The sequence below is a fragment of the Rhinatrema bivittatum genome, chromosome 10 (genome assembly GCF_901001135.1).
Source record: "Rhinatrema bivittatum chromosome 10, aRhiBiv1.1, whole genome shotgun sequence".
Taxonomy (NCBI): Eukaryota; Metazoa; Chordata; class Amphibia; order Gymnophiona; family Rhinatrematidae; genus Rhinatrema; species Rhinatrema bivittatum.
In genome coordinates this window covers 100,531,407-100,544,277 of record NC_042624.1, presented here as the reverse complement: position 1 = coordinate 100,544,277, position 12,871 = coordinate 100,531,407, and the positions used below count along the sequence as shown (strand labels likewise).

The window sequence follows — 12,871 nt, the reverse complement described above, 5'->3', positions numbered from 1 at the left end:
CATCCCGGTTCATTTTATTCAAGCACAACTTCTTGTGCCACCGGTGAAGGTGCCTGGCTGACTGCCTGGAAAATGCTTCCTAGCCACAAGTGGTTCTCCATGTATTTTACATGGAGAAATGTCTCATGCCCACAACAGCTGTTCTAATGATGTCATCTTGTTCTGCCCCCTAGTGGCCAACAGTAAGGGTCGGCTGACATCACTCCCTGCCTGCACCTGCTTATCCAAATTTGCTACCCTTACTTGTAATGTGTTTCATTCATTTACAGTCTTTATATATGAAGTTCATCCTGTTCAGTACATTTAATAAACCTATTGTGAAACACACAAACACAAGGGATGCATGAATGTATATGTGACAGTTGTATGTTGTACTTCCCCCAGATCCCCCCCCCCCCCCATCAATGCTCAATTTTTGGTGTCCAAGGCTGCATCTTTCTTTCACAGGTACATCTTTTTATGGTGGCTAAAATAAGCAGAGATGTTTAAGTCCTTTTTCAATAAGAATTTGACTTTAATTTTGAAGACATATGATTTTAAGCTTTAAAGGTTTTAACACTCCTCCCACTTAGCCACTGCTATTATTAATCTACTTATATCAGGGTTTTGCTATGCTGCCTTTTCTCAGAACCTCAATGTATATTGTGAGCATAGAACAAACAAATGAAGAGTGGATTTGGGGGAAGACAATTTTGGAAAGATTGGGGATGAGGCCAAAAGAGTGAGAATGCAAGAAAAAGAGTGAAAAAGAAATAGAAAGGAGACAGAACTAAGAATGAAAAAGGAAGCATCAGAGTCAAGAAAAGGGCAAGTTCTTATTCTCAAGAATCTTTTAGCTATAGCTACTACTGCTGCTTGAAGTTAGCACCGAACTAATTTTGTCCAATGTTGCGTCCCGTGTCTCTGCATTCGCTGGGCCACTTACCTGAACGCTTGCTATGCTAGCTTGCTTTGCTGACTTTATAACTGTAGCGTATTTAATTTTTCCATTTAAATAAATAATAAATGTTCATGACGAGTTACAACAGTAATTAAATACACATACAGTATGTATTCTCTGTTAAGAATCCAGCTGAAACGTATAACATAGGGATGGAACACTGCTGAAACCTGTCGCCCCATTGCCCCCAATAAATGCAAACACACACATAAGTGGTATTCAACTTGGCCGCAGTTTAATGTAAAACCTTAACCTGAGCCCTCAAAACTTAATAACTATCCAACAACCCCTCCAAACCAACCCCCCCATTTAACATCCCCCCCTTTCACCTCCTCACCACCTTGTCCCTAGTGGTGAAGTGACCTCTTCCCTCCCCAGCCCCCTCCTACTCCGCCTGTAACCCGCGAGAGTAGGATAACCGGAAACTGTGGCCCCATAGTTCTCCGGTGCCCCCGTGCAGCGGCTCCCCTATGCTACACGAGGCCTTCCCCCCCCCCCTATGAACTGCCCCATAACATACAGCTTTTGGGCTCGGGTTTACCGCCACAACAAACTACAGAATATTAGTTTGTCGTCCCCCCTGCGGCCCAGTTACCACTTTCTAATTTCCCTCTCAAGCCCTTCTTGTAATGAATTATTGAATAGGTCCATGCCTACTTCTGATAAGTGTACTCCGTCCCCAGAAAATAAACCTGCCTCGGTCCCCCAAGACCACTGATGCCTTACCCAAAACCCCCCCTTCCCAACCCATCCATTTGCCTAATTGTCTATTTAATTTTTTGACTCCCGCCCGCCAAATCATCTCATCCTTATTACGTAACCGAACAATGATATCCGACCACCCTAATATTACCCTGCGGCATGGAATCATGACCTGTGATAGGTCTTTTTTCATGCAAGTTAATAACTCTCTGCATGTTTTGGACCCAATATCGTTACCGCCCAAGTGAAAAATTATTAAATTGGGCTCTCCCCACATCTGAATCCTTTCAAACAAAAAGGGCAAAAGCTCATCCCAAACCATACCCCTTTTACTAAACCAGGACACCCGCCACCCGACACTATCAATGTCCAAGTGTTCTCCATACGGACGCTTCATTGCTCGTCTCTGCGCCCGATGAATGTAGGAATGACCCACGATCCAGGCACATCCTTCAAATCTCTTCACACCCCATACGCTCTGCAATAAAAAAAATTAACAATTAGAACAAGTAAATATATCCCCCCCGTCCCTCCCCTTGTGCGCTCCCGCATTACCAAAAACTAGGTCGAACGTAAGACCTAAAAGCCTCCGACTTCCAACGACCTAAGCCTTTGATCTGTGTATCTGACAAACCAGCTTCTGCTGCAGCAGTGGCCGCCCCTATTCGAAACGAATGCGAACTGTAATAACTTGGATCACCACCCGCTTTGTGGATGGCTGAGCCGAGCACCTTAGCAAACTGAAATCAGGTAAGGGGAAAGGAGTCCTCATGAATGAAAAAGGGGCCTTCCACATTCGGACGCAACCGCATATAACTGTGTGCCAACCGGACCGGGCAAACTGACCGCTGAGCGTCGCACAACAATGTGACGACCGCTCCCGTCCCTGTCTGATCTGTTTTGGATCTGGGGATGAACAGCCTAACCTCGGACCCTCCCATCTGTACATTTGACTTCAGCATTCCCACATCCCTGACGGCCCGCCTGGATTGCGCCACTAACTCGCTGATCCTCATGGCTCCGAAAAAGGCCCAGGAGAAGGCTAATCTGGACATGGAGGTTTCAAACGCCGACCAACATATCTGCGGCAGCACTTCCACTAATATACATAAGTCCACGTACCGAATGGGCCTCCGTTTATCCTCTTTGCCAGCCCCCAAGTACCTTTTTCACCCTAAAACTATTCATCGGATTCGGACACCCCTGTATTTTTTTGGAAAAAGGCGAAACCCGCTAAATGCGAACGAACAGTTGCACGCGAGCATCCTGCCTGCTTTGCTGATATTATGAATTGACACAGCTCCCTATCAGACACATTCCTGCTGTGGCACCCAATATTGGTTAAGAAACCTGTCACCGCCATTAATCCTGCAATGTAAGCCTTCCACGTTGCTGGTGCGACCGAGCTGTGAATCAGCTCGCTCTCTTCGTCTTCCCAGGACGACTCGTACTTCCCTCTGAAACTCTCAGCCGCCATCAGTCCCCACTTGCATTCTGCTGGGAACATCGTGAAAGCGAATCTGGGTATGCACGCTCACCCTCCCCCTGTCCCTCCCCCCTTTTATTTTATTTATTTTTTTTTTTATTGTGACTGTCTCTTCCCTGCCGCTGCTCCTTTCGCAGTGCCTGATTGCCCTGCTTGGGGGCATTGGGAAACAGGATGAGGTCCACTGCAAGTGGAATACGCGTGCCTAAATTTACATTCAGGAAACAAGCAAGAGGTTCTGTTATATCTCCAGCAAACATCCAACCCTCCCCCCCCCCCCCCCCCCCCCCCCGGGGAAACCCTCATCTCGTTCCCTTTGGTGGTGTTCCCTATGCTCGGCAACTCGCCACCCCTGCCCCTACCTGTTGTACCGCTCGCTCCAAAGCCTGGATGTACACCCTGCTCCGTTTTTAGCAGCGCATTTGTTTGTCATTTGAGTAAGCCATAAGTTTATATCTTGCGTTCCCCCAAGACATAAACTGGTTTCCTGCCATTTTCTCCCTGAAACGCTCATCATAATTGAGCCACGCCCAGCCCTCCTAATCCGTATATGCCCCCAGTATGCTGTGGCAATAAGCCAGTAGCGCCCCATAATGGCCAGGCTGATAGTGACAATACCACACTTGCTAAACGAAGGAATCCTCTTATCCAATTTAGAATATTCTTGGCAACCTTAGGCTCCCCTGAATCCCTCCTTTTTTTCTTTTTGCCTTTCCCGCGACCTCGATTATCACCCCTGCCACCCGCCACTAAGCAGAAAAATGTTAACATATCTTCTCTTACGGATTCGCCTGCGCAACCTTCTAGGTATTCCCTCCCATAACTCAGTCAGCGACGCTAAAGCTGGGCGCCCCATATCCTGGCTCGGGCCTAACCCGCTAGCCCTTCTACGCTTACCCGAGGACCCACTATCCGCAGAAGAAGAAGAGACGGATGAGTCCGAACTCTCAGACGAGCTATCACTATGTACCCTCTTCCCTTTCTTTTTCCTCACCGCTGTATTGGCCTTCTCCGCCCCGCTGCTTTTACCTGTCCTTTCCTGCAAACCTCCGAAACTGTGTGCTCCATCACCTGGATCTTGCCTGAAGAACGATGCAGCCTCCTCTCTGCCAGGGCTTTTTTTCTTGTCTGGACTGCCAGCTTTCCCTCCTCAGGAGCTTTGATCTTGCATCTCCATCAGAACCTGCAACAGTGGAAAAGCCACCACCAGTATCTTGCCCCGAAAAAACCCAGTCCTCCTCATGTCTAAAACTCTTGTTGTTTGGCATTACCTTTGTAACTGCCCGACCCCCCTCCCTGTGATCCACCTGGCATACTTAATGTGTCACTTGCCCGGCTGTCTGTGCCCGGCAGTTTCCCCTCACCCGCTCCCCTGTCTCTCTCAACACTCTCCATTCCCAATGCTACTGTTCCCATTCTACTACATGGATGCACCCCCCCCTGCTGCCTCCTAAAGGAGTGAAACCTGCTCTTATTCCCCTCTGTCTCACTACAGTGTTTTTTTAGGGCAGCATACCAATGGACCGCACTCACCACATGTCTGTAAGTCTTTTTGGCTGAACTCCTCCCGAAACTTCCTGCCTGGCTGACGAGGGCCCTGCACCCCACCTTGCATTCCTCTGACATTCTGTAATAGGCTACAAAGAGCAGGCACAAACAGAAGACTCCAGGCACTTGGTCAGAAAAAGGAAAAGTTTTTATTCTTATTCTTTTTGCCAGCAAAAATAACAGATGCAGCTGAATCGCTCAGCAAAACTGCACCCCCCCCCCCTCCCTAGCAGGGAGTACCTTCTTATACATTCCACATTTCTTATCTTTCACACATGCGTGCTACGCATTGCTGAGCAAGCATATTCCGGCTGAGGGGCTACTGACCCCCTCCTTAGACAACCTGGAACTTTCGTGAAACTTCTCCCGTGCTCTGCAGGAGAGGCTGCCGGGACTTGCAGTTCTGGAAAGGAATTTGCGAGCCTGTAGCAATGCAGCCCTTCACATAATACATTCATTGTTCTAATAATCTAGGTTACAGACTTGGCGGGCTAGCAATGAAAGCTTATCAGACAATAAGAACAGCGAAAGCCAAAAATGAAAACGTGCTGACAGAGAGTTTCTCACTGTCCTACTATAAGTTTATTGCAGGCAATTAGACCCTTTATGAAGCGGGGGAATTCTGGTACATGAAGTCCTGCTGGTAGAAGTTTCAGGCTGTCCTCTGTCAGGGTGAAGTCTCCAGTCTCCGCCCACTACAATTCTGTCTCCCTGGGCCAGGTTCCTGTCCTCCGGAATGAGCAAAGACTCTTTTTAAGCTCACTGAAGCTCCTCTCCGCATGAGCTGCTCTTTGTGAAGCCTGCCTCCTCATTGCTTTGTTGCTGCCTCTATGAATTCTCTCCTATCAGTCATACTGCTCCCATCGAAGTCCTCCAGCCCCTCCCCCGCTGAGGCTGGCAGAGCTGCTCTTCCCTGAGCTGGAGGCTCCTGTTGTGAAAGCTGGGGGGAAGGGCTCATAGATTCCTCCTGCAGCACACGGCATGGGGAGGCAGGCGGGCTAGGTCTCTGCCTGAAGGCAGGCAGGGGGGAGGGGTGGGGGTGGGCTCGCTCGGTCTCTGCCTGCCCACCCCAGCTGCTGAAGAAGCTACAGGAGCAGGCACCTCAGGGCCGCTTTCCCCGGGGCTGACGTCTTCCCCGGAGAAAATGGCACGGCAAGTCAGGAGGGGAGGGGGGTAACCTCCGGGTCCGGGCCAGTCAGCATGGCAAAGCCTGTTCCCCTTTCTTTTGGGCATGCTGCTGGGATACGCTGACTTGTTTGTTTATTTTTATTTATTTATTTTTTTGGGAGCTCCGGCAAGGGGAAACCTTTTCGTCAAGAATGGACAAGCAATTAATCCGGTTAGTAAATTGAAATAACAATTAAACAGTACCTCATCGCACCTCTGCCGGCCCAATTTCAAACCGAGGAGCAGTCGTGTCCGACGCTCATTGGTCTGATACAGGACCCGAAGTCACACAGTCCCCCTCCCGTTGCCTCCCCCCCCCCTACATCCTAAGCTCCGTTTCTCGCAGATTCCACCTCTGTTTTTACTCGCAGCACCAGACCTGCTGGCGCTGCTCCTTGTTCTCTTGCACCTTGCTTTCAGACACTTGAATGTAACTGCTCTTTGAACAGTATCCTCTGCATTACAAGGATCTTGGTAGGGTAATAGTGATGATGGGGGTGACATCATTTGTAGAGGCTGTACAATGCAGACTTGGTGATGCTGTGGGGTGTGTTTCTTTACTCCTAGAACGCCTTTCCCGCCCCCCACCCCAGCCCTTAACTCCACAAAGAAGAGAACAAACCAAACCATCACAAGTATTATATATATTATCAAATTACCGATTCATTCACACGCTTATAAACAAAAGGTCACGGCGTGCGCTACATGCAGCGTGTGGTGAATCGGTAAATACCGTCTCCTCTCTCTACTTGTGTGAATTTCCCCCTCACTCTGCAGGGCTGGGCGCCAGAAAGATTGAAAATTACCTTTGAGAGTCCTTCAGACTTCTCACGCTTCATTCACCGCTTTTCACACAGGCACTGCAGTGGGTGGTGATACAGCCTCCGCAGCTGCTGACTCTACGCTCTCTCTCTCGGACTTTTTCTCCCGAGTTGCCAAGCGGGGTTTGCTTTGGGGGACACCGCGTGCGAGCCGGCCCCTGCCTCCCTCCCGCCCCCCCCCTCCCGGGGGCCGCCCCTCAGGTGCAGGGCGCACAGCCCCGGGGGTTGGGGTTGGAGTTGGGGGGGTGGGGGAGGCGGAAGGGAGAGGGGGGAGACGTCACTCGCCCACGAGCAGCTAGTGCCAGTTTTCTGCCAGCTGGCGCAGGTGCAGAGCGGAGCCCGGAGCAACCTGGCGCGCGGCGCTGCCCTCCTCTTCCTCCTCCTCCGTCACGCAACGCCCTCTCCGCCCTGCGGGCCAATGAGGGTTTCCCAGCCCAGCCTGGGGGCTGAGCTGCGGTACTTCGCTGGTCAGGTGCGTACTTACACGTGGGAACAGATGTGACGGCTCACTGGTCCGAGTGGCCACCTATTCGAGCGGCAGCAGAGCAAGGTAAAGCTAAGCCCGGAGGGCTGTGGCGTTACAGTGCATTGGGGTAATTAGTTAATTTATTTCCTGGCCGTATTTTTGGCGGTTGTGTTGAGTTGGGGGGGGCGGTTGTCGGTATTTTCCAATTCCTTTCGAAGCGGTCTTGGTGAAATTGAGAGCTGCATATAACTTTTGTACCTCCCGTGTGTTTGCAATGGGCTTGTGACTAGGACCTATGCAGTTCTATACTCTCTTTCTGAGTCCTTTTCTTGTGCTTTGAACCCAGTGTTTTTGTCACACATTTTGGCTGATGGTTTACGCATTTCCGTGATAAAGGCTATTCCTGAATAGGAAGTGCACAGGTCCGAAGTAAATCTTGGTTTTGGCTGCTCAGGTGAGTTTACTCGGTGCACCCAAATCTCTTGTTAACTGGCAGCGGTACAACACCGCAGTTTTGGACAGCAGGAGGACCAGAAGAGGAATTTATCTTAAGCTTCTGTCATTCAAATTGATCGTTGGGATGTGGACCAGCTAAGACGAATTTCAGACTCGTGAAGTTGTAGTATTCAGAAATACGTAGCTGCAATCGGCAAGAGTAGGCAAGGGGGGGGGGGGGGGGGGGGGAGGGGAGCGTTTTTATGAATTTTGTAAACTTGGTTATTAAAAGTACCACAGAATTACGCTGCGCATTTTATATGCGATCTCTTTATATAGGTTGTTACGTATTTTGCAGCCTCTAGCGTGCGCAAATAAAGAGGAACACTTGGCACATGGCGTTGTATACAGAGGTGTAAAAAAGAGAAAGCTACATCCAAACTTTTAAACCATTAGGACGGCAGCAACTTTCCTTGCATGATTCAGCTAATAGTTAAATCAAGAAAATATTTAAGATCCCTGCGTTCATTTAGACTTCTCTTTAATTTTGGACGAAATATTAATATTTAAAATGTCCTTCTACTTAGGCACTCGGGGAGTTGTGCTGCTTCTTATTAGAACCCTATGCAGGGATCACACTGACGCTTTTATTTTTAAACACCGCAAGCAGTAAATTTGTGTCTCAATGATACTACCCTGGAGGAACCACAGAGGACAATATCTTTTAATTTCTCATGAGCCCTTGACTCGTGGATTTACTTACCACCACCTCTGGGGCTGAAGTTAAATTTGCAGTGTTAAAAAGTGTGCATTGGGTGCCCAGCAATTTTTTTTCTTCTTTGCATCGGGGCGGTAACGGTTAATAACCTCATCTACGTGGAGTTTACATGTGATCAGGGCTTTCAGCTTCACATTTTATCTGGGCGCGCATTTTGGACGCGCTAATCTCCTTATTGCATTGGGTGCTAGTCTAGTGCATCCGAAACGCGCATCCGACCTGTCCACTAGGCTGGGCGCAAGTTTTTCCATTGGCTGGTGTTATAATGAGGCATGGCTTAAGGTAGATAACATTTTCAAAGTCAAGCCTTTGCATGTTTTTCCTACTTTTTTTTTTTTTCATTTCATTTCATTTTGCAAGTTAATTCTTGAGGCTTTTTCCCCTCAAAAGAAATGTTTGAATGCTGCTGCTGTCAGGAGATTGCAGTGGCAAAGGGAAAATCTTAAATATCAATCAGGTAGGGAGCAATTTTCAAACTACATATTTTGGGACAAAATCCATTTTGAAACTTGCTGCTGGAGCAAAGTATCCTTGAAGATTTAGACTTCCCACCCCCATCCCCCCCTTAAAGATTAAAATGCACAGATTTGGAAATCCAAATCCCTGACCAAAACACAACCCCGGGAATGTTTCCTCTTAGTGTGGCTAAAAAGTCAACGCATGCACTTAACTGCCTTCCATCAATGTGGCTCTTCCAGTTTTACGCATGTGAATTGCTCTATATATACACACTCTCACAAATGGCTTTAAAATTCGTCCTGCCTGTTTCTGTGGCTAACTGTTCATTATTATCAAAGCCTCCGCATTAGGGTTCAGCTACAATTTGTTTTTCTTCCCGAAGATGATTTTAGCAGTGTGAAAAAATGACTGCGATATGGGGTTGTGTGTGTGGAGGGGGAGGGGCGTGCTTACATGTGGTGTGGTGGGAGCCTTAAGGGTGTGGGTATACGGTGTGTTTGAAGAATGCAGTGGGGGGAGGGGGCGGGTGTATTTGGAAGACACTGATATAAGTAAGTAATCACAGATAGACTTCCCAATAATATGGATCAAGTCTGGTATTTCTTTCAGGATGCTCTTAGACTTAGTCCTGAATGCTCAGCCTGGGTCTGAAGTTTATAGAAGAGCATGCCCTGAAGACATCTCTGTAAGCAACTGCCCCGAAGAACTGCTGTGCTCCCTAGTTTACTCTGTGATAAACCCAGGAAGCTGCATTGTTCAAAACTGTTTCCTAAGTGCATTTACTTTTTAAATATACAGATTAATATGTGAGCTGCAGTGAAATACAAATGAATATTTGTACCTGAGTGGACACCGCTTGCACTGTAAATCATGAGAACAACATTTGAGTGGCTTATCTGGCCACTATATCCCTCACAGTGAACATTTTTACATTCATTCATTTTTTTTCTCCCTAAACCTTTTCTAAATAGTAAAGCTAAACTTCCAATCCCCCCTTTCCTGAAAGATAGTAAGGATGAAGACATTCTTTATTTCGGTGGATGACTTGCTATGCAGAATGATGTCAGCGATGAAATAGTTCAGGAAGAGTTGATGACTTATTGGATTACAAATCCCTTCACATCTTGGTCACCAGTTCAAATCTAAATCAGGCCAATAATGACTGGGTTTTTTTTTTTGTTTTTTTGAGGATTTACAGAGATTGCACATTTTTGCTTTTTATGTTATATATGGCTCCTATGTCACATGAGCAGGTTATGTAGCATCCTTGGGGCCATTGGCACATTATCAGCTGTTTATTTGTAGGGAAAGTTACCTTAGGGTCAAATGACTGTAAATAGATTGTAATTTGATTGTCTATTGTTTATTTGGTACTTTTTGATTATCACTTTGAATTGTTTTATAGTTTTTTGGTTTTTTTTGGGTTTCTAAATAATTTTGTATGTTAACTTTTTATGATTTACTTTTATGGAACCTTTCTAGAACTGATAATAGTGGGTTAGAAATTTTTGAAATAAATAAATCCAAAAGTCATTTGGTGGCCCATGTGAAACGAGTTGGTGCTCTGAGTCCAGTTCCCAGTGCACAGGGGTCTACACAAGCCATGATAATTCTTTGCTAACTGGCATCATTTTTTTTTTGTTTTTTAATAGTATCAGGGGACCAAAGATCGTGCCTGAATGGAGCCACTACTTAGAAGGCTTCTTCCAGGGCAGTGTGGGGAAAGCTGCTACTGCTGGTCCTTTCCCCACTGATTCCACCAAGCTCGTTCCCTTGGCTGTAGTTTTTTCCTAGACAGTGGGAATCTCGTTCATCCATTCATACTTGTCACTAATTAGATGACGAGGCATTTGTCTACCTTGTCATTTACTCCCACCACTTACCTGAGCTTCATTGAACTTCTTCACTTTCACATTCAGGGTTCAGGGCAGAAATCGCATCACGTCGACGCCCGCTGCAGGCCTTTGCACTGCTTTGTTTTAATGAAACGGGTCTGATTCACCTGGTCTGCCCCAGTTCTAAGGCAGCTGCTGAGGGCCGGCGGAAGTGGAATGCTGACTCACCCCCGCCTCTCAGGGGAGGAGACGGGGAAGAGATGCCTGCCATAGCTGGGGTGATCCACAGGACTGGCATGGCTTGCGCCCAGAGTTGCCGCTGCCCCAGGGGGTGAGGGTGGCGCCGTGTCCAGCCCCACTTCGCACTCCAGCCTGACTGACCCAGCCTTTAGGCGCCAATCCTTATCCTGAAGTTAGGGTTCTGAACTGCTGACATTCCTTACCAACATCGCTCTAGTATGCCATCGCTGAGACCTGCTGCGGATTTTGCCTGGCTGCTTATACTGCCTCTGTGTCTGTGATGTAGCTGTTTTTTTTGGATAAATGGACTGTAGATTCCAGAACTGCCAGTCTAGTGTTTCATATCAACATAAAATGCACTAAAGCTATTTAATAGTACATTCTATTAGGGTAATGTGGTATTTCAGAGTTAGTAAAATGAAATGATGGCAGGGAAAGATAAAAATAGACCATCCAGTCTATCCAGTAAGATGTTTTAAGATCGTAACTGCTGCTTTGTAGAGGATGCCTCCACACCTCCTGTTTAGGGTTGTAACTACCGCACTGTGCATTTTACCCTATGTGCTTTTTTTTTTTTTTTAACCATCCTATGGGCTTATCCCATGCCTTTTTGAATTCTGATAACAGTTTCTTTTTCCATCACCTCCACTGGTAGGGCATTCCAGGTATCCCCACACTTCTTTTTTTTTTTTTTTTCCCCATGAAAAAAAAAATTCTGATGATCCAGAACTTACCATCCATTGAAAAAGGTTTGCCTTTTCTATATTAGTAATACCTTTCAGGTATCTGAAAGTCTGTATCATAACCCCCCTCCCCCCCCGTCTCTCCTTTCTTCTAGGGTATATGTTTTTTAGGTCCCCCCCCAAACCTCATCTCATTGAGCTTTTCATGGAGAACCCACACTTCCTCCTCATTCTGTCGGACAAGTCCAGACATGGGATTGGTCACTCTTACTAGAGGCAGTGTGCAAATTTTGACCTGATGTCTGTCCTTCCTATTTAATATGGTGCAGCACGGGAGGTGTCGGTAGTTCTCTGCCTCCAGCAGAATTTAGGAGTCTGGTATAGCAGGAGAAAGCAGAGAAGGGAAGACGTTGGAATGCTTCTGGGGCAATAGTCTTTTGAAGGTTGATTTCCTCAGTGGAACTGAGGCTAAGTCAGGGGATTTGGTGGACGACAGTGTGAGCCTAATTTTCCTTCCTTAGGGCAATCTGGTTCACCGGAGCTAAGTATTTTCCCTGGAAAAAGACCTACGTAGCAAAAAAGCTACTGGGAAGGGGAGGGAAGTGAGTCGGAGCAACGAGACTCCAGCAGGAGGGAGTCCTTTCAGTTTTATAGCAGTGTGTTTGCCCACCACCAGCCCCTCTGTCTCCTAGGAAATGGAGGTAGATGTAGGGCAAACAGACTGCCAAGCAGAGCGGGCTCATTTTGCATGAACTGTGATGGCAGTTCTGGGTAGAAGGAGAGGCAGTGAAGGAGGCCGCAGGCAGTCCGCATGCCTCCGGAGCGCTACAGTAGCACGGCAGCCATGTTTCCAGCACTGCTAGTGTCTGGGGAAACTCGCGCCTCTGCAGTGTCGGAGGCATCTTGGGGAGAGCAGAAGGAAGAGGACTTGGATGCCTCGAGGGGCTAAGAGGAGGAGTTCTCCACAGATTTTGTGCTTATGCATAAAGCATAATGTGCTCTTAAAGGCACACAGGCACCCAAGGACCTGGCAAGTTTGGACCCCTTAAGGAAGGGGGTGGGGGGGGGAGTCAATATAAGCACGGAGGGCACAACCCCTTCCCTATCAGTTGGATGGGATTCAAGGGGGGGGAAACGTTTTCTCAGCTAGGGAAGATTCAGCCATCAGGATAGTTAGAAGGGAGGAGCTGAGTTCTCTCATCTCAGAGGTAATGCAGTCCTAGCAATTAACAGATGAACACCCTAGGGAAATGTCTAAAGGGGATCCTATAGGGGCAGACATACAGAAGCCAGCCAAGGCAATTTGGATGC

At 47.5% G+C, this 12,871-nt stretch overlaps 1 protein-coding gene across 8 annotated transcripts in view; it reads left to right on the top strand.

The window, feature by feature from the left end:
- The first annotated feature begins 5,723 nt into the window (after nucleotides 1-5,723).
- Nucleotides 5,724-12,871, top strand: part of LEPR (leptin receptor) — a 147,877-nt gene continuing 140,729 nt past the window's right edge. For 5 of the 8 annotated variants that reach the window (XM_029617721.1, XM_029617719.1, XM_029617723.1 and 2 more), the window contains exon 1: nucleotides 6,831-7,214. Coding sequence is in view for 1 of the 8 variants with exons in the window: in XM_029617720.1 (XP_029473580.1) it covers nucleotides 5,996-6,015 (20 nt within the window). In the remaining 7 variants the exon portion in view is untranslated. Of the gene's footprint in view, nucleotides 6,016-6,830; nucleotides 7,258-12,871 lie in introns of those variants that run through there. The other 3 variants (XM_029617720.1, XM_029617722.1, XM_029617724.1) reach the window with 2 other exon arrangements.